Raw genomic sequence first — 23,136 nt, 5'->3', positions numbered from 1 at the left:
ATTCTTCGTGCATTAAGAACCTGTAGATAAAGGAACCACTAGGTGGCAGTGATCACAGTGTGCTAAAGTGGGATTTACTCAAAGAGGTAACTACCATCAGGGGTAAAGGGAAGGGTTATTGCTTTTATAAAGGCAACTACTATGGTCTGAGACAGTATTTAAATTCTATACAGTGGGACCAACTGATGATGTTACCAACAGCAAATTCAAAATGGGAAGTATTCAAAGAACTTATCTTGGAAGCTACTAGGCTTTACATACCAACTAAGAAATATTGTTCAAGGTTTAGGCCTAAAGATGTCAGATGAACTAATGAGATACATGGCAGAGAAGAAAAATGCATGGGATACATATAAATTAGCACGTGACACAGAAGCCTATGATAGATATAAGCTGGTCTGTAACCAAGTCCCAAAGGAGGTTAGGCAGGCAAAGGTAGATTATGAGAAATCTTTGGCAAACAATGCAAAGAAAATCAGCAAAGAGTTCTTTATTTATGTAAACTCTAAAAGGAAGGGGATGAATCAGATTGGTCTACTTGATATCGATGGTTGAACTGTTGATGATCCTGCTCAGGTAGCTAACAAACTAAATGAATATTTTGCATTGACATTCACACATGAGGAGTTATTCAGCAAGGGGAATGCCAGAGGTGTATTCAACTCTGGCAGTAAGCTAGATAATCTTGTAATAACTGAGAGTAAAGTGGAGGAGAAATTGTTGAAGATAAACACAAGAAAGGCACCTGGGGTGGATGGGATCTATCCAGTTATATTAAAGGAGGCAGCAAAGGAAGTAAGCAAACCCTCAGCCATAATTATGAGAGCTTCCCTGGACTCAGGAGAGGTACCCAAAGACTGGAGATGTGCAAATGTGACCCCAATTCACAAAGGAGGATCAAAGACTGTCACAAGTAATTATAGCCCTGTGAGTTTAATTTCTGTTCAAGGAAAATTAATGGAGGCACTGGTTAAAGAAGCACTGCAGGATCATCTAGACAAGACTTCAGTTATAGCTCGGACACAGCATGGTTTTGTTAAGGGGAAGTCTTGCCTGACCAATTTGATTGGATACTATGATGCAGTTCCAAAAGAACTGAATGCAGGGAATAACTTTGATATTATATACTTGGATCTTAGAAAGGCTTTTTGATACTGTTGCACATGGAAGACTGCTGCACAAATTGGAGCAGTGTGGCATTGGAGGCAAATTGCTGCCATGGATAAAGGGATGGTTGAGGGGGAGAAGACAGAGAGTGGTAATCAATGGACACTGCTCATCGTGGACTAATGTTATTAGTTAAGTCCCTCAAGGTTCAGTGTTGGACCCATTATTGTTTTCTGTATTTATAAATGATATTGATGATGATATATAGAGCTTAATGTCCAAGTTTGCAGATGATACAAAGGTTGGCAGGGTTGTTAAGGAAACTACTGATGCTATGCTGCTGCTGGAACAGGATCTAGAAAGGTTGAGCAGATGGGCTGAGAGGTGGCAAATGAAGTTTAACATTGATATATGTAAAGTACTACATATGGGAAACAGCAACCCCAGAGCAACGGATCAACTCTGTGGTACTACACTGACAGTGGTAGAGAATGAAAAGGACCTGGGGGTAATTGTGCAGGCAGATATGAAGTTCTCTGAGCAGTGCTGATGAGCTGCAAGAGTAGCTCATGGTGTCTTGTCAATGATATACAGGAATTTTTCTAGCAAGGATAAGGAGGTGATTATTCCCTTGTTAAAGGCAATGGTCAGGCCACACCTTGAGTACTGTATACAGGTCTTTAGGCCTCATTTCAAGAAGGATGTAGAGCTGCTGGAACGAGTACAGAGAAGGGCAACAAGATTAGTGAATGGAACGAAGAGGTGCTCTTACGAAGAAAGGCTTAAGTTTTGCAAATTACAATGTCTGGAGACTCGGCACCAGGAGGTGATCTGATAGAGGTGTATAAAGCCTTGAATGGTTTAAGCATACTCAATGCTGATGGAATTCTTCCTCTTGCTCAGAATAATCACCTAAGAGGGCATAAATTCAAATTGGGGAAAGACAGATGTATGACAGATGTGCGGAAATTTGCCTTTAGCCAGCGAGTAGTTGGATGGTGGAACAGACTTCCATCCCTTGTTGTGGAAGTTGATAGCCTAAATAAATTTAAGGCTGAGCTGGACAGGTATTTGGAACAAACGGAGGGATGAAGTGGGAGTGTTTTTTTTTTTGGATGATGCTGCATAAGCTTCCTTTCTTGCATCTTATGCCTCTACTAATGCTAATGCTAGCTAAAACTAGAAGTAAAATAAGAAATATTGCCATAAGAATGAATTCGGGAATAGAAAGTCTGAGGGATAAGATGATTACATCACATTTGTGATAGTTTGTACACATGAAGAGAATGAACTTAGAAAGATTACAAAAAAGAATGTTTGAGATGAAAATGGACAAGAGGCTGCTGAGAGGAAGACTCAGGAAGAGATGGAGAGATCAAATTAGAGATGTGGAAACAAAAGGAATTGATTGAGAGAATGATAGAAGACAAGATTTGGGAAGATAAAAAAAGATGAAGGCTTTGGCTCAGCTTACCCAGCTTTAGTTTGGAATGGTGAGGAAGATAACTTTTTATAGAGGTTACCTGATCAAAATGTTATGTATACATATGTTTAAAAGGTGGTATATATAATAAAAATATATGCTTTGTTTTATATATTTGCATATAAATTAATAAGTTATAAAAATAATAAATAAAATGATGTTAAAACATCTGACATTGTCACTGCTGGATAAAATCTGAGTGTATAAGGCTCAGTCAAATGGTTAAAAGCAGAAAAATGTGTGTCATTAAAGTCTGTGCACTCAATTAAAATATGTCTGAGAGATAAAACTGTGTCACAGGACTAACACATAGGAGAGTTATCAGCCCTCAACAAATACAAATGTGTCAGATGAATGTTGTTGTTTGGTTTTTAGGAGCATTAGCAACTAAGGCCATATTGCTCCGGGGACATGCGGTGGTAATTCCATGACCTTTCTGCATCCTCCGATTTTGGTGGTCACAGGCTCAAACCCAGGTCTAATCAAGAAGCGTGTGCTATGCACTACTGCCCACCTGGCTATGGATGCATCCTATGTGGGTTAGAGCAAGAACAACTTCTTCTTTATGATTCCTGCACAGACTAGGCTGCCATGGTTCAACTACAGGTTTTATCTGGTATAAATTATTTGTTGTCTGTCTATTCCATGAATCCTGCCACTGGGAGTGCATTATCTTATTGGGTATTATTTACCTGTAGTCTGTATAGGAAACTAACATGCAGCAGTTATTAGTTGCAACTGCTGATTTGGCTGCAGTATTAGCCAAACCATTTTCACTAATAACTAATCCCATTTTGAATGGGAATCCAGCAGAGGTGGATATGATATTTGCATTCATGGAGAGAATGGATCTTCTGCTGAACTTGAGACAGAACTGGATGGGAATCATATATCACCAATAATAAAGCTTGTAAGACACTCAAAGAATTTGAATATAAAATGAACCATTGGTACTGGCAAGTATTAATGTAATCCAAGGCTAACTCTATCGCATGCAGCTCTGCAATAAATATGCTTCATTCAGGAAACATCTGCTCGGATATAGTGGCATTCAAAAAGATAGCAGCAGCAGATTCTACATATGATCCAACTTCAAGCCATCTATGTAAACTGCTGTGAATTCAGAATGTTCAGATTAGTGAGAACCAATAGAATAGAACTATAGGTAGACAGATAATGGACTATCAGACTTTACCCAGTTCCTAAGGAAAAAGTCACATGCCAGAACATGAGCATGCCAGGGTGGAAGGGGCTGCCTCGGTGATGGAGTAACCTTGTCTACCTTGATGTTAAGTTCTCTAAGTAGCCCTTGAAAATGAATACCAAAAGGAGAATCGGCAGTCTCTGATGGGTGTTGTAAAAATTTTCCCATTGTAGCTCAAAAAAGGATAGCCATATAGGATGGACTAGCAGGTATTTCAGTTATAAAGCATAACATAGAGACAATAACAGTGGTTCATTTTCTTCTACGTAGAGGCTTTGTACATAGAGGCAGGATATTTGAAATGCTCCAGTAGCAATACGGATAGCCTGCTGATGGACAGGGTCCAGCCATCGACGTACACAATTTCCAGCAGATGAATATACCTGGAACCCATAATCAAGTTTAGAATGCATAAGTGCATGGTAGATGCATAATAAGGTTAATCTGTCCACAGCCCAAGATGTGGAAGAGAGAGCACGGAGAATGTTCATTTTGTACAGAGTTGCTGGATGTGTTCTAGAAACATCAAATTTTTACTTACAAGTCCCAAGAATAGGAGAATGCTGAAGCTTCTCATGCACTTTATACAGAGTTGATGGATGTGGTTCTAGAAATGTCAACATTTTATCAAATACCAGTTGCAAGAATTTTATGTCTATCACTACTGAAATGGCATTATGTCCAAGTCTCAATTCAGGTTCAGGATGAAGATTATGTTTACAACAATGTATGCAGATTTCTGCAGTGAGAATCTGAATCCATTAACAAGTGCCAAGGAATTAAGGCGACTGATGGCTTGTTGCAGTTGTCTTTCAAAAACCTTCATGTTGCATGACTGAGAAAACATGCTAAAGTCGTCAACATAGAGGACACTGTTTACAGTTGTAGGAATTTGTTGATGGAATTTACTCCGATGGCAACAAGTAATGCTTAATACTGATATTTTGTGGTAGTCCCTCCTCTTGGCAAAAGGGACAAGTCTTTTAAGATAACAAATCTCCAAGTTGTGTCATACACTTTCCTCATATCAAAGAATACAAACACAAGATGTTCAAATTTTCAGAAAGCATCCGGGATGGATGTTTACAGTCTAATAAGATAGTCCAGAGTGTATTGGTTCTTTCAGAAGCCACAGTGGATGTTGAAGAGAAGGTCATCTGATCCTAAATACCATATTAAATGAAAATTAACCATTCTCTCCAGGATTCTGCATGGGCAGCTACTCGGAGCGATAGGAGGATCCTTTCCCAGCTTTGCAAAGGCAAGAATGGTTGCCATGCACCAAGCATTAGAAACTGTTCTTCAATAAAGATTCTGTTCTACAGAAGGAGCAAGTGATCAAACAGATTTTGGTGAACGGTCCTTAATCATTTCATAATGGATGCCGTCTGGTCCAACAACATCTGCCTTAGAAAGGGTGAGAGCTCTTTTTAGTTCTTGTACAGTGAATGGCCCATTGTAGGAATAAAGGCCCTTTGATGAGAAATGAAGTGCTTCATTTTCACTTTTATTTTTCAGGATCAGAAACTCTGGGGAATAGGAAGATATCGCAGACATATTGGAAAATGTTTCCCCAAGAGCACTGACTATTGCAGTTGGCTCTGCAATAGTGCATCCATTATATTCTAGGCTCGATGAAGGGTGAGATATATATATTTCCCTTCATTTTCTGGATTTTATCCCAGACCATTTTAATGAACTGAGTAATTGATGATATGAAAACTTTGGGACTGAGTAACTGATTATGTGAAATGGATCCATGTCTGACGAGGAATGTAGTGTGCTTTGGCCCATGCATGTTTAAAGGCTATTAAATTGGCCATGGTAGGATATCATTGAAACATACCCCGAGTTTTGTTTTGAGACTTTTCTGTATTCCACCATAGTTTGGGAAAAGTTGGAAACCATGTACATGTTTTTGGAATGGCAATTGAAGCTGCAGGAGCAATATTTTCTGTGATGTACATCACTGCAGCATTGATAGACTCCTGACTGACTGTAGTGATGTCAAATTCTTCCAGATGTTGAAAGGCAGTCCAGTCAGCCTGATCATCCTTCAGTACCTAAAAGAAAGGCATGGATTTCCACTAATTAGTGTGGTTATCACTTCCACATGTATTCTTCTCCATGTCCCAATTAAGTGAAGAGAGGAGGGAAGGAGAGCAGATAGAAAGATCAATGGCAGAAAACATACTGGTAGACACGTGAAAGAAGGTGTCAGTTTCCATATTTAGAAGGGAGAGATCATTGTCAGTGGATATAAGCTCTATGACACATCCCCTTCCAGAACATAACTTAGCCAGGTGGGCAGGAGCAGCAGTGCGCAGCCACGCTTCTTGATTAGACCGGGATTCGAGCTCGTGAGCCACCAAATACGGAAAGGTCAGGGAATGACCACCGCATATCCCCGGAGCAATGTGGCCTTAGTTGCTAATGCTCCTAAAATCCAAATAACAACAACATCCCCTTCCATTAATATCAGCACTACAGCACAGGGTGTCACAGCCATTGAAATCCCTGAGAAGCAGGACATGGGAGGACAGCTCCACAATGAGATCATCAAGGTCTCTCTGGGAGATGTCAGCCCCAGGTGGCAAATACACTGAATAGATGGTTAATAAAAACCCAACCATAAGGCAAATTGTTACTGCTTATAAGTTAGTTGAAAGTGGCACAGATTGGGATGGGCAATGATGGCAACTCATTCATTGGCAGGTCCATCTCCAGTTCTGTCCTTACATATGATAGTAACATTATGAAGTGATGGGTTTTCATTTGTCTTCAAATATGTCTCCTGCAAACATATTTGAGCATACCGACTCATCTTTTGTAGGATGTCCTTCATGTCATCAGTATTTTGCCGGAATCCACAACAATTCCACTGTAGTCTTCACAAGGAGTTCTAAGACTGTTTTTGTCAGGCACCTCTTCCTTGATATGTATTTTTTCTTGAGAACTAGGATGTACTTCAGGTTTCTTATTCTTTTCTCCAGTAATTTCTTTTGTTACTGGTGGAGCATTAGGAGTTGAAGATATAGGAGTGGCGATTGATTGATCCCTTTGTGCAAGTTTCATTGAGCTTAACAGTTAATGTGCGATGAGAATGAATGGTCATTTCGGTCTGATGGTGGAACATCTCTCTGCTGCCTTCTGAGCATAGGTAGGTTTATTTGCATTTATAGATTTCATTGCTTTTCTTGCCTCCCAATATGATATGTTTGGCTCTGCCTTAAGTTTTGTATTTCTTTTTTCTTTCTTCCACCTCTAGATGCTCATGAATATGTAGCGTGTTCTCCTTGGAAGTTAATAGAGGTGGGTTTTGTGGCAGAACATGATGTAGCTTTGTGGTCCTTTACAGCATATCAAGCACATGCAAAGGGCTCCACAATAGGCCATTTGCAAGTGTCCATATTTCTGGCACTTAAAGCACCTTAGAGGATTTGGGACATAAGGACACAAGGGACAATTAATATAGCCAGCTTTTATCTCAATAGGAGACGTCTGTAAATTAAATGTCAGGATAATATTTCTAGTGGGAATATGTTTTCTATCCATATGCATGAATATTCGTTTTGCAGCTGTTACTCCTTGGGGTTTTAATTCAGAACAGAATTCCTTTTCAGACACTTCCATGAGTTATTATTGTTATTGTTATTTGGTTTTTAGGAGCATTACCAACTAAGACCATATTGCTCCAGGATACGCGATGGTCATTCCCTGACCTTTCCGCATCCTCCGTATTTGGTGGTGACGGGCTCGAACCCCGGTCTAATCAAGAAGCATGTGCTACGCGCTGCTGCTCCTTCCCACCTGGCTATGGAGGCACCACTTCCATGAGTGATTGGCATTCTACCTATAGATGTGGCTTGGAGGAGCTGTTCTGAATTTTTCTCACTTCTGGTCTCAATGAGGATGTCTCCTGAATGAAGTAATTTGACAGATTTAGGAGAGCCTGCCAGCCGTTCCAAACCCTGCTGGATAAAGTAGGGTGACATTATCCTCATACGTTTCTCACTTGTAGAATGCATTACCAGGTAATGGGGTATTGGACCTGATACTACTTCTGTTTTCTGACTTTTTCTGAAGTGATATTATTGGGGTCAACATTTAATTTTTCAGATAGGGAACATGTTGTGGCCCCAGAAGAAATTTTTTGTTCAGCTCTCAGGTTCCCTGCCCACTACATGGCCCAAATGGGATGCCCACTACCCAGCAAGCAATAAATGCACTCAGAAGTGGCACACCAAGGCTACCAAGATACCATATCCACACCACTGCCAGCTTGAATCCTGTCTCTTGGACCACGAGGGTAGGGACATGGCATTCACACAACTGATCCTTGCAGGTGAACAAACTAGCTGACTGATCCTGGCCGGACTAACCAGAACCACCTGTCCAGTCAAAGCAGAGGCCAAAGTGATGTACTTAAGCTGGGCCTCTCGACCACCAGGTTCCTCTCTCCCCCTTTCCGAATTTCTACAGGTTGCAGTGCACAGCAAACACACCAGATTTCCATGATGTTAGCCTGGAACCTAGGCTGTGGGCATTGGATCCCAGTGATGCTAATCTGGAGGGCCAGCAGCATCACTGGGAGGTCCCATCACCACGTACAGGTGCCCACGTCGAGGGGAAGAAACAGAGTTAACAGAGTGTCAATGTTATACTATTTTAAAATAGAAGTATATAGATATTGGTATTCTAGAGTTCTACAAGTTTTCCTAACTGCTGCCATAATGGTGCAAGCAATGTTTTTAAGTACACATACACTGAGCGATCACTGAATTATGACCACCCTTATGAAAAGTGAATGCGACCTGTTGACCACCTGAGGTACGAGAGTGCGCAGTTAGTTGACCTACATAGCATAGATAAGGTGTTGGTGGTTCAGTAGGTAGTAAAATTCCGAGCGTGATGGGTAAAAGGAAGGATTTATCGGACTTTTATAAAGGACAGATTGTGGGAGCTTGACGAGCTGGTGCCTCAATTTCCCAAATTGCTGAACTGGTGGAGTGTTCAAGAGCTGCTGTAGTTAAAGTTTACCAGGACTGGCATCGAAATGGTCAAACAATGACCCAACAGCAAAACTGCAAAGGTCAGTGAAAGGTTGTTGAAGTTAGAGGTGAAACAGGTCTGCCAGGTCTGATGACTCATACAGGCGAACAGGCACAGCACAGTTCAAGAGTTGACTACCCAATACAACATGGTCCAGCCCGGAACAATATCTGCCATGATCGTGCGTTGCACACATGAGCTATACCAGCAGATGACCCCTACGGCAACCTCTCCTAACCAAGGTTCATCAGTGTAAAAGACTCGCCTGGTGCAAAGAGCATGAAAATTGGACGTTAGAAGACTATAAGAAGGTGTGCTGGTCAGATGAATCACGTTATTTACTCCACACTGTGGATGGTCATGTACAGATTTGGCATCAACAACGTGAGGCTCTTCATCCATCATCCATGGTATCAAAAGTGCAGGCCAGTGGAGGCAGTTGTATGGTATGGAGCATGTTTCACTGACAGGAACTTGGACCCCTGGTGCATGTGGAACAACGTATCATTGGTCTCCGATATCGTCAACTGCTTGCTGACTGTGTACAGCCCACTATGTTGCATTTTTTTCCAAATGACGATGATGTCTTCCAAGATGACAATGCGCAGGCCATCGGCCACTTGTTGTGCAGGAATGGTTTGAGGAACACAGTTCTGATTTCCAGCATATCGATTGGCCTCCAAACTCCACTGATATCAATTTCACAGAGCACTTGTGGAACACTATGGAAAGGCATATCAGGCATCTGGATACACCAATCATCTCCATACCTGCATTGCTGGTCACACTACACACAGCTTGGTTGGCCATACGTCCCAAATGCTTCCGATATCTTGTTGAATCAATGCCACGTCAGACAGCTGCTGTACTGAGAGCAAAAGGAGGACCTACGAAGTATTAGAATTTTTTTTTTTTTTTTTTTTTGCATAAGAAAATTAACATATCTGCTCTGAGTTCAAGGCTAACTGATGAACATTTGTAAGAAATACTCAGATTAGCTTTGTCTCATTATGTAAAGCAAAATACAGTAAAATCTCATTAATACACACTTGGTTTATACAAAGTACTCGTTAATATGGAACACATACCAATCCCCTGCAAAAGGATAGGCTTTTCTATGTAAATATATTCATTTATTACAAAATTTGGTTAATATGTATTACAAAGTTCATTTTCACACCGTGAGATATAAATATTGTTATGCTGTACGTTTAATACAAATCTTGGCACATCTGTCCAATTATTGCCCCTATTGCCTCTGGTCACTCGATCCCCTGCTTCTCAAAGGATGGCACTGACTTGTTATTAAAAAATCAGTTTTTCTAAGTTGTTTACATACACTCCCTCACTCTCCACAGGATTAAGGGCAGTTGCAATTGTTATGCCAGTTCAAAGAGTATTTTCCTACTCTAAAAGGAAGGGGATGAATCTGACTGGTCCACTTGATATCGACTGTTGACGATCCTGCTCAGATAGCAAACAAACTGAATGAGTATTTTGCATCTACATTCACATATGAGGAGCTATTAAGGTTTGAAAATGGCAGAATTGTAGCAGGGTGCTTAATGATTTTGTAATAACTGAGAGTAAAGTGGAGAAGAAATTGTTGAAGTTAAACATAAGAAAGGCACCTCGGGTGGATGGGATCTATCCAGTTATATTAAAGGAGGCGGCAAAGCAACTAAGCAAGCCCTTAGCCATAATTATGAGGGCATCCTTGGACTCAGGGGAGGTCCCCACGGACAGGAGATGTGCAAACATATCCCCAATTCACAAAGGGGATTGAAGGGTGACATGAGTAATTACACACCAGTTAGTTTAACTTCTGTTCCGGATAAAATAATGGAGTCACTGGTTAAAGATGCACTGCAGGATCATCTAGACAAGACTGCAGTAATAATTCATTCAGACACAGCATGGATTTGTTAAGGGAAAGTCTTGTCTGACAAATTTGATAGGATATTATGATGTGGTTACAAAGGAATTGGATGCAAAAAATAATTTTGATATCATATATTTGGTTTTCAGGAAAGCTTCTGACACAGTTGCGCATGAAAGACTATTGTACAAATTGGAGCAGAATGGTATTAAGGGTAAGTTGTTAAAATAGATAAAAGGATGGTTGAGTGGGAGAAGACAGAGGGTGGTAATTAATGGGTGCTGCTCTTCATGGACTAATGTTATTAGTGGAGTCCCACAGTGTTCGGTGTTGGGTCCTCTGTTTTGTATATTTATCAATGATAATGATGAAGGTATAACAGGCTTAGTGTCGAAGTTTGCAGATGACAAAGGTTGGCAGGGTTGTTAATGACAGTAATGGCAGTGTGCTACTGCAACAGGATCTAGATAATTTGGGCAGATGGGCTAAGAAGTGGCAACTGAAGTTTTAACCTTGACAAATGCAAAATACTGCATATGGGTAAAAGTAACCCCAGAGAAACGTACAAACTGTGCGGTACTACACTTAAGGTGGTAGAAAATTAAAAAAAAAAGGGAGTAATTGGGCAGTCAGATATGAAGTTTTCTGAGCAATGCAGACAGGCTGCCAGGGCAGGTCATGGGGTTTTGTCAATGATATATAGGAATTTTGCTAGCAGGGAAAAGGAGGTGATTGTCCCTCTGTATAAGGCAATGGTCAGGCCATGCCTTGAGTACTGCGTACAGGTCTGGAGGCCTCGTTTTAGGAAGGATGTAGATTTACTTGAGTGTGTACAGAGAAGGGCAACAAGATTGGTGAGAGGAATGAAGGGATCCTCTTACCAAGAGAGGCTTAAGTTCTGCAAATTGCAGTGGCTGAAGACTAGGCACCTGCATGGTGATCTGATTGAGGTATATAAGGCCTTGAATGAGTTGAGCACGCTGAATTCTGATGGGATCCTTCCACTTGTTCAGATTACGAACCTAAGAGGACATAAATTCAAATTAAGAAAAGACAGATGTAGAATAGATGTGCAGAAATTTGCCTTTAGCCAGCAGGTGGTTAATTGCTGGAACAAACTTCCATCTGTCGTTGTGGAAGTTGATAGGTTAAATAAATTTAAGGAGGAACTGGACGGGCATTTGGAGGGAAATGTGTGATTTTTTTTCCTTTTTTTTTTTTTTTTTGGCTGATGCTGCATAAGCTCATACACTTGCTTTCTTGCATCACATGCCACTACTACTACTATACTTGTCAACTAAAATACAGTATACTTGTCAACTCAGATAAAACCCCACAAAAAATCTATTTTTTGTGGGGTTCTATCTGAGCTGATGTCTTTTTCGGAACTTGTCTTTAAATTAATGTTGTTTATATTAAATCTCATCTAGTAGTGTTATGGTTACAAAACTTAAAGTGACGGAATTAAGCCTGGAAATTAAACTGAAAATTATACACGAGGCTGATAGGATTGAACTTAGAAAAATGTACATTGCAAAGGAATACTTTTGCAATGCTTTTACCTACTTTATCTACAATAGTGAAAAAGCAAAAAAAAAAAAAAAAAAAAAAAAAAAAACTTGTAGTGCATGACACTGGAGCAGCAATAAAAAACAGGAAAGGAATTCCTGGTTCAAAACACGAGGAGCTTGAAACAAAACGTTTCAAGTGGTACCAACAAATATGTGCATCTAATTTGCCAATATTAGGTCCAATTTTGCAAGAAAAGGCAAATTATCTAGCTCGCCAACATGGGATTAGCAAATTAAAATGCAGCAGTGGTTGGCTCCAAAGATTTAAAGATAGGAATAACTTGGTTTCACAAAATGTTTGCGGAAAGTCTGGATTAATCGACAAAGAAACGGCTGGTTTTGTTCTGTACGGTCCATTCTTGAAAAATATGAGGATATTTTTAATCTTGACAAGACAGGTTTATTTTATAATTTGCTGCCAAACATAACATTTGCTTTTCGAGGAGAGTCTTGTCATAGTGGAAAATTAAGTAAACAAAGACTCACTGTTCTGTTATGCTGCAATTCAGATGGCAACACAAATCTATGCCCACTTGTTACTGTAAGTTTTCCAAGCCAAAATGTTTTAAGGAAGTTAACCAACTTCCCTGTGATTTTGTGGCCATTAGAAGTGCTTGGCTTATGGTAAAAATTTTTCAGTCTTGGTTATCAAAAGTGTACAGAAAAAAGGAATATTTTGATGATTCTAGTTCATTGTACAGCACATTCTGCTGAGACACTTAAGTTGACAAATATACGGCTGTTATTTTTAACTCCCATTACTACCAGTTTTATGCACCCACTGGATCAAGACTACAAGATCTACAAGAGTTATAACTACAAGAGAGCACATAGAGCCTGCCTGATAAGGTACTTGATCCTCAACATAGGAGGGAGGAACAATTTTACAGCTAAACTGGATTGTCTTGGATGCTATCCGTAATCTTGTTATTGCTTAGGACAGTACTACATCAAGTGTAATAATCAACTGCTTCAGAAAAGTTGGCTTTGGAGAGAATATCACTGAAAAACATGGTGCAGCAGACGAATGTGATAGTAACATTGAGGAATGAGGATTTTGTTGGAGAATCTGAAGTGTTTGTGAAGATGGTTGATGAAGTTGCTACCACAGCAATGCCAACACCAGAAAAGCTGCTAAGCACCAACAAAACAATGATGTTTTTGTTACCAGCAACAGAAAAAATATAGTCGTGCACGCATGCACACTGCCATCTAAAAAATATGCCCAAAATGTATTGAGCATCATAGAGAATGAGTTGGCCTACAGTAACATTGATAAAGAAAAAACTATTGCATTTCATAATATCTGTGCTGTAGTTAAAAATGAATGGACAAAAACTGTGCAAAGAACATTGAATTCTTTCTTTAAATTAGATTAATTTATCAAAAAGTTAATGGTTTTGTGTCTCCTTTTATATTAAGAGTAATTCTTTTTACATGATACTAAAATATTGTACGGGTCAACCATCACTAATCCGGCAGCGTTGGGACTTGTGGAGTGCCAACGCTGATTAGTGAGTTTGCCGGATCACCGGTGGTTATTTTAGCACATACAGTTTAGCCAACAGCTAACCACCTCCTACCTTTAACAAGTTGACTGCCAAGGTAGTTTAAGAAAAAATTCCCCAGGGGTCAAAAAATATTTTGCAAATAATTTGATTAGTAATTCTAAAAGAAATATTGTAATGTCAGTGTTGTCATTTTTTCGCTTAAAATATAAAAAAAAGACTTATGTCGCACATATGTGGCCGATGTGATCCAGTAGGTTACTTTATTTCTTGAGAAGCCATGTCGGCGACATATGTGTGACCACAGAGTAGTAATTTTCTGTGCATGTGATGCTCTTACATCATACATATGAAGGTTGTTTGTGATTAGTTTATTGCACGCACTGCAATAAAATAAACTATCAAACATCACAATAAGTTTGTCAGGATTGTTAGAGATTTTGTGAAAACAAGTTCATTAGTGCGCTGTATCCGTCATATTGTGTTTTGTTTTCCGCAAGTTTGTATAAGTGTGTTGTCAAAAAAATTTTTAAAAAAATCTAAAAAGGAATGGCCAAAAGAAAATTACTAAAATAAGAGGAACTGAGAGGAATTTCTGGAATTTACAATTAAGCAGAGTTAAACTTCTCATGGGACACATTGCTGTCGAGTTTTTTCAAAAGTTCAACTTTATCTGTTATGGACAATGTACAGTGTTTGCACTTTACACCACGGGAGGCACTTCCTTTTTGCATTGGAACCATGGCTGGGGCTAAATGTGAGCAGGTTATAATAATAATAAATGCAGAAAAACAAGTGGGACTGGCTTGCCAGTGTTTACGAGTTTGCGCCGACAACTGATGCTGCAACCAACGCCATCAAAACAGTAGCAGCAGGTCAGTGCTCCGACCCGAGAAATTTGAAATTACGTTTGTGGAAATTATGTCCAAATTAGCAGTGGAACCGGATTACCAGTGGCCGGATTAGTGATGGTCAACCTGTATATATTAAAACATATACTATACAATATTTTAATTTCTCTTAATTTATCTCAAAAATAAAATAAAATAAAATCTTTAAAAAGTGTGTTATTCCTATTACTGTATTGTAAGGTAAGGCTTTTTATTATTTATTATTTTTGTTATTTTATTAATTTAATTTAATTATTTTTTTTTATTTCTTTTTGACATTATTATTATCATTTATCATTATTCTTAGATATATAACGTGTACCAAAAAAAAAAAAAAAAAAAAATCTGTAAAATTTTGACACTTTTGTGGGACCTCGGTATTACAAAATGTGAAAAATGGTGCAGCAAAAGCCTCAGGCTTCCTTGCACCATATGGCTAATAATAATAATTCAAGGAAGAACAAAAAAAGGAAACTTATTAGAGGGAAGAGACTGGTGATATGGGAGGTGTCGTCCCCCCCCCCCCATCGATGCTGTATAATACCATTAATGAAATAATGACTTAAATTTTTTAGAACTATTTTAAGGGACCAACTTCTGGAAATTTATTCCCCCACCAAGGCACTTAGGCCATGAGCACCAGACCATGTCTGTACTTTGTCTATTTGCCATTTTGTGGGATGAAAAACCAATGGCAGAACAGCTTTTATCGAGGGAGTGGAAGAAGTCATGTGACTAAATCAACTAGTGAAAAGATTTTATAAAAGTTCATCCCATCATTTCTCATAGGCTGAAAGAACAAGCATCATAACTATTGTATTAGCCATGAGGTCATATTTCATTTAAGTGTTAAGCATGGTATGTGGGTATTAATCTGCTTCACAGGCTGAGAGAAGTACAAAATTTCAACAAATGGGATAAGTGATATAAAAGTTTACACAATATCAGTTTAGAATATGTATTTATAAATTTATGTTTGCAATAAAAATTTCACTTACTTAATACTTACTTTCAAAGTTATTTCAATGGTGAAAACACTAGTGAAGAAATAATCAAAGTAGTTTAAAACCTTAAAAACAAAAAAAAAAAAGTGAAAGTGACAAATTTATTTCAAAATAGAAACTCTAAAAAAGTTTTATACAAAAATTAAAAAATAATAAAAAAATATGAACTCAGCTAATGAGACCTTTTGAGATAACTTGCCCAATGATACATTTATGTTGAAAATTTAAGCCACAGAAAAATCAATGTTATATTGTGTAGAAAGATTTGATACTAGAGAGCTATTACGTGCTCGATAATTCCTATATTTATTTTTTGATATAGGAAGCTTCCTTTCCAACTCGCCTTGTCCAACTCGCTACTAATTCATGGGGAAGGCGATGTCAATTTTGCAAAACATTGTCATAAAGTTAGATTTTGGGGGTCTAAACGGGCTAATAATTAAGGATCGATTTTTCTTTTTGGTCCTGTGGCTGGATTTTGAGTTAAATTTAGAGGTTAAATTTTGAGTTAAATTTAGAGGTCTAATAATTGGGTAAGGGGCGGGGGTGGGGGGGGGGGTAAGGGTTGGTGGTTATTCTCTACATTCCTTAAGTTGGACTAGAACTTTTCGGGGCATCATGTTCACAGGAAGAGAGTTACTCACAATTAATCCGAAACTTTTTTTCTTTCCTTATGTTGTAGTATTTGTTCTTCACACATGCGTATAAGTGACCAATCGTCGGACAATAGGAATGGCCTACGGATATTGATTGAAGTTTCATGTAGTTTCATCTCTAAGGTTTCTGCAATGAGTAGTTTGTAGTAGTTGTGTTGAATATTTATAATTTTTGTTTCAGTAAAGCCGAATGTATGTCTTTCATTTATTGCGTGGAACGAAAGTTCCGATGCATTGGAACGACCCGCCCGCACCGAAGCTTCATGTTGTTTTGCTCGAAGCTGTGCCACCCCCATGGTGGATACAGTATACCATGCAAAAAATTGTGACGCTGTCTATGTAGGATCCACCATGGGGGTGGCACAGCTTCGAGCAAAACAACACGAAGCTTCGGTGCGGGCGGGTCGTTCCAATGCATCGGAACTTTCGTTCCACGCAATAAATGAAAGACATACATTCGGCTTTACTGAAACAAAAATTATAAATATTCAACACAACTACTACAAACTACTCATTGCAGAAACCTTAGAGATGAAACTACATGAAACTTCAATCAATATCCGTAGGCCATTCCTATTGTCCGACGATTGGTCACTTATACGCATGCATGAAGAACAAATACTACAACATAAGGAAAGAAAAAAAGTTTCGGATTAATTGTGAGTAACTCTCTTCCTGTGAACATGATGCCCCGAAAAGTTCTAGTCCAACTTAAGGAATGTAGAGAATAACCACCAACCCTTACCCCCCCCTCTTACCCAATTATTAGACCTCTAAATTTAACTCAAAATTCCAGCCACAGGACCAAAAAGAAAAATCGATCCTTAATTATTAGCCCGTTTAGACCCCCAAAATCTAACTTTATGACAATGTTTTGCAAAATTGACATCGCCTTCCCCATGAATTAGTAGCGAGTTGGACAAGGAGAGTTGGAAAAGAAGCTTCCTATATCAAAAAATAAAGGTAAGCCCTGTTGATTCATAATTGTGTAGAAAGATAACATCAAATAAAAAAAAATAATAATAATAATATATATATATACAAATATACTAAAAAAAGTTACAAAAGCTTGGACAGAAATGTCCTACTTGAGACCTAGCAGAAAAATGTGGCATGTATGAAGTCAGTTGGAAAATTAGATTATGATCGCAACCCCTCATGATACACAAGTCCACACTTGACAAAAGCAGCATAAATATTAACCAGAAAATAAATTTTTGTGTAATCCCTTCTGTCTTTCAAACCCTCAACCCAACAATTTTTTTAAAGTACAGATGGAACTCCACTATTTGAGGTGAAACTAGAGGGCAGATTTGTTCAGATGTCTGCAAACAGAAGACACCAGGAACATACCCTCCCCAAAATTTAATAGTTGGGGGGGTACAGTATGTTCTGCAAGCATTGAAACATCTATTAGAACCAAAGGGTTAGGTTCTTGGTAGGCAGAAGATAATTTATAAAATAATTTTAGTAAAATATATTTTAGTACTGCATTAATATATTTTATATATACTAAGTAACCATTATTTCTGCTAGGTAGCAAGTATAAATCTAGATTACAGAGTTTGTGGTATTAAATTAATTTAACTAAAAAAACTCCATTGGCAAATAACATTAGTTAACAGGCTAATTAGGCAGGAAAGTAAGAAAATGTGCTCCAGATTTTGACTAGAAGCCAAGGTGAAATTCTGCACATAGATATAAAAGATAATATATAAACAAACTCAAACATCCTTTTCATTACATAAAGAATGTTCAAGGTATTTCATTGGATTGTTATCACAATTTGCCAGCTGTGAATTTGAGTTTCTATATTGGCAAGAATGATCATACTGCCAGCTGTAGACCTCAATTTTACATGGAAAATGAAAAATCTCCTATGACAGGATTTAGTTTGTATATATTTAATTTGTTTTTGAATTTATGTGTTTATCACCAGCATTAATAGAGACATTAGGCCTATTGTCTAAAAAGACAAATAAATAATACATAAACTGATTTACTGATGTGTGCTTCTTCCCAGCCACATATCAGTATTTAATATGTGGCTGGGAAGAACATATCAGTAAACAATTTATGTATTATTTATTTGAAAATGGGTTTAAAAAATTGCATTATTTATTTGAAAATGGTTGATTAACAGGGACTTCCAAGCCAATGAACATATTGGCTACAACAAAATTTTCCACATGTGTACCAAAAATTGCTAAATACTGTTAAGTTTCACAAATAATGAGGGAGTAAGCCTTGATGGGTACAGTATAATCAAAGCAAACTATGAACAGTCAGGCCTTTTAAGAAAATAAAAGTTCTTCTCTTTACCCTTATAACAGTAATTTCCTTGAATAAATTATGCAACTTCCCATATCAAAACAGTACAGTCACTGCCAGCAGTGGCTCCTGAACTTTAAAAACTTTTATTAGCAAATGAATCATTAGTAATAACCAAATCAAGAATACATTCTTCCGTCTAATGGCATCTCTAATAAGTTGATAAAATGTCATCTAGATGTTCTTAGAACTAGCTGTTACCAGACAAGTGTAATGCCCACAAGACCCTCCCACACCCCATTATGACACAATGTGATTTTTCTTACCCCCTCAGTTGTGTGTGTATAGTTGATCATCATAACAAATTTATTAAGATATATGATGAAAAATATTAATTGCTAAAATAATGTTTATTAAATGCAAGGAAAGATAAATTAATATATGGATGTTGGTAACATCACAATAATTAACACCATCATAGTAATCCTACCCATGATCATTACTCACAAATTTAAAAAATACTGTATTACTAAAAGTCTGAATGATGAAAATTATACCATTCTTCCATTTAAAATTGAAATTCTCCTGAGAGAATTTAATTCTAGATTCCATCAGTAGACCTGATTACAAAATTCTTGGCTAATACCTTCAATTTTTGAACAGTGACATGTCTAATACTATTGCAGTTTATTTTAATATCAATGGCATAGTAATCATAGTAACAGTAATATAGCATTAGCATTAGTAGAGGCATTTGATGCAAGAAAGCAAGCTTATGCAGCATCAACCAAAAAAAAAAAAAAAAAACCCACTTCCACTTCACCCCTCTGTTCGTTCAAAATAACTGTACAGCTGAGCCTTAAACTTATTTAGGCTGTCAACCTCCACCACAAGGTGGAGGTTGACAGCCTAAAGGCTGTCAACCTCCTGAGCTAGAGGAAGAATCCCATCAGCATTGAGCATGCTTAAACCATTCAAGGCTTTATACACCTCTATCAGATCACCTCGCTGGTGCCTAGACTCCAGACACTGTAATTTGCAAAACTTAAGCCTTTCTTTGTAAGAGCACCCTTTTGTTCCATTCACTAATCTTGTTGCCCTTCTCTGTACTCGTTCCAGCAGCTCTACATCCTTCTTGAAATGAGGCCTCCAGACCTGTATACGGTACTCTAGGTGTGGCCTGACCATCGCCTTATACAATGGAATAATCACCTCCTTATCCCTGCTGGAAAAATTCCTGTATATCATTGATAATACTCCATGAGCTACTCTTGCAGCCCGTCTGCACTGTCAGAGAACTTCATATCTGCCTGCACAACCACCCCCAAGTCCCTTTCATTCTCTACCACTGTCGGTGTAGTACCACAGAGTTGATACGTTGCTCTGGGGTTGCTGTTTCCCATGTGTAGTACTTTACATTTGTCAATGTTAAACTTCATTTGCCACCTCTCAGCCCATCTACTCAACCTTTCCAGATCCTGTTGCAGCAGCATAGTGTCAGTAGTGTCCCTGACAAGCCTGCCAACCTTTGTATTGTCTGCAAACTTGGACATTAAGCCTGATATACCATCATCAATATCATTTATAAATACAGAAAACAATAATGGACCCAACACTGAGCCCTGAGGGACTCCACTAATAACATCAGTCCACGATGAGCAGTGTCCATTGATTACCACTCTGTCTTCTCCCCCTCAACCACCCCTTTATCCATAGCAGCAATTTGCCTCCAATGTCACACTGCTCCAATTTGTATAGCAGTCTTCCATGTGCAACAGTATCAAAAGCCTTTGTAAGATCCAAGTATATAATATCAAAGTTATTCCCTGCATCCAGTTCTTTTGTGACTGCATCATAGTATCCAATCAAGTTGGTCAGGCAAGACTTCCCCTTAACAAAAACATGCTGTGTCTGAGCTATAACTGAAGTCTTGTCTAAATGATCCTGCAGTGCTTCTTTAACCAGTGCCTCCATTAATTTTCCTGGAACAGAAGTTAAGCTCACAGGTCTATAATTACTTGTGTCAGCCTTTGATCCTCCTTTGTGAATTGGGGTCACATTTGCACATTTCCAGTCTATGGGTACCTCCCCTGAGTCCAAGGAAGCTCTCATAATTTTGGCTAAGGGTTTGCTTACTTCCTTTGCTGCCTCCTTTAATATAACTGGATAGATCCCATCCACCCCGGGTGCCTTTCTTGTGTTTATCTTCAACAGTTTCTCCTCCACTTTACTCCAAGTTATATCAAGATTCTGTAGCTTACTGCTAGAGTTGAATACACCTCTGGCATTCCCCTTGCTGAATAACTCCTCATGTGTGAATGTCGATGCAAAATATTCATTTAGTTTGTTAGCTACCTGAACAGGATCATCAACAGTTGACCCATCAATATCAAGTGGACCAATCTGATTCATCCCCTTCCTTCTAGAGTTTACATAAGTAAAGAACTCTTTGCTGTTTTTCTTTGCATCCCTTGCCAAGGATTTCTCGTAATCTGCCTTCGCCTGCCTAACCTCCTTTGTAACTTGGTTGCATATCAACTTGTATCTATCATAGGCTTCTGTGTCATGTGTTAATTTGTAAGTATCCCATGCATTTTTCTTCTCTGCCATATGCCTCATTAGTTCATCTGACATCCATTTTGGCCTAAACCTTGAACAATATTTCTTAGTTGGTATGTAAAGCCCAGTAGCTTCCAAGATAAGTTCTTTGAATGCTTCCCATTTTGAATTTGCTGTTGGTGACATCATCAGTTGGTCCCACTGTATAGAATTTAAATACTGTCTCAGTCCATTGTAGTCGCCTTTACGGAAGCAATAACCCTTCCCTTTACCCCTAATGGTAGTTACCTCTTTGAGTAAATCCCACTTCAGCACACTGTGATCACTGCCACCTAGTGGTTCATTTATCTGCAGATTCTTAATGCATGAAGAATCACTGCTGATAATCAAATCAAGAGTATTACTCCCTCTAGTTGCCTCCCGAACATGCTGATATAGAAAACAATCATCCAATAAATCCACAAATGCCCTGCTAGTGCGTGAGTAACCAGTCCCCAAATTCCAGTCAATATCTGGGAAATTAAAATCCCCCATTATAAGACTCTCTGATTTACTGGCCCACTCTATTTCCCTGTACAGTTCCTTATTATACTCATCAGAGTCATTAGGCCTATAGCACACTCCTACTCTCAATTTTGATCTCCCAATGCTTATGTCACACCAAACTGACTCAACACTGCACAGTCCAGCGATGTCGACTGGCTTCACTTCCTTGGTTTTTATGTGTTTCTTAACTAATAGCATAACCCCTCCCCCCTTCCTATCCTGTCTATCCTTTCTGTAGACGTTGTACTCCCCAAATTGCAGTTCTGCATCCCTTATATCTGTGTGACACCACGTCTCTGATATCCCAACAATATCTGCCTTTGATGTTTTGAGCAATACCTCAAATTCATCAAATTTATTTACTAAACTCCTAGCATTGTTGTACACGCAAGTATACCTGCACCTGTTTCTATTCTTAGCTACCCTAACACAACTCATGTGTTTACTTGTACCGCAATGGCTCCCAGCAGTCTCTGAAATACCATGCATCTTGTTTTTCAGGCTTCTGCTCATTCTAATAGAAGCAGTGCAAGAATCTCTTTCACCTCTGCCAGTGGCTACTGTCAATCTATTGGTCTTTGTCTCCCCCCAAGCTAGCAGTTTTCCGACCCACCTAACACTGCCTCGATAGCATCAGCAAATATTCTTGCACCCTTTCTATTTAAGTGTATCCCATCCCTGTAGAAGCAATCTCTCCTGTTAACAAGTACAGTCCAGGCTGAAAAAAATTCAACCCCTTGAGCCTTGCACAATCTTTCCAGGGCCGAATTGATCGACAAGGCTCTAATCATATACTCCCTCCTATCGTGTCTGGGCAGAATTGCAGACACTTTCAAATTCAACCCTAATTCTCGGCTTTTGTTCAGCAGTGACCTGTACTTGTTAAGTAATTCTGCCGGTCTCCTACTCTTAATATTATTAGTGCCAACGTGTACAACTATATCACCTTTTGTGCCCTTAAAAGATGATATTCGCTCTACAACGTCATCAACCTTTGCCCCTGGCAGACATACCCTGGTCCTGTTCCACCTATCTTTTTTTACAAAGCATGTTCCCCGTTTCCCTGACAATAGAGTCACCAGCAACTACTAGTTCCTTCGGGACCAGCGCATTCTGCCTTGGGGGTTGCCTCTGTGTCACGCGATGCCCAAGTGCAAGCTCTGGCGTTGATGTGGGCAGCTGAGAGCTTGATGGGCCCCTCAATTTAGTTTCTTCGAGGGCATCCACCCTGTCCTTCAAGCTCTCACATAGGCCCACAAGAACGCCGAGTTGTTGCCTGATATCGATACACTCCTTGCATCGCGCACACACAAAGACATCCCCCATGGCAGTATCATGTCCCGTACCCGATTGCTCTGCAAACATCAAGCAAACAGTGCATTTTATAAGGCTGTGAGTCAGAGGAC

The 23,136-nt window shown here is 38.9% G+C and overlaps 1 protein-coding gene across 1 annotated transcript in view; it reads right to left on the bottom strand.

Annotated features, from left to right (window-relative positions):
- The window catches only part of LOC150090042 (muscle calcium channel subunit alpha-1-like), a 1,145,904-nt gene that overhangs the window by 472,224 nt on the left and 650,544 nt on the right, over positions 1-23,136 (bottom strand). Inside the window, exon 22 of the mRNA XM_090389719.1 lies at positions 15,704-15,763. Coding sequence (XP_090245845.1) covers positions 15,704-15,763 — 60 coding nt within the window. The remainder of the gene's footprint in view (positions 1-15,703; positions 15,764-23,136) is intronic.

This window comes from Mastigoproctus giganteus, chromosome 2 (assembly GCF_048544385.1).
Source record: "Mastigoproctus giganteus isolate SK-2022 chromosome 2, ASM4854438v1, whole genome shotgun sequence".
NCBI classification, from domain to species: domain Eukaryota; kingdom Metazoa; phylum Arthropoda; class Arachnida; order Uropygi; family Thelyphonidae; genus Mastigoproctus; species Mastigoproctus giganteus.
The sequence above is the reverse complement of the archived record's forward strand: the minus strand, read 5'-3'. Positions and strand labels throughout refer to the sequence as shown.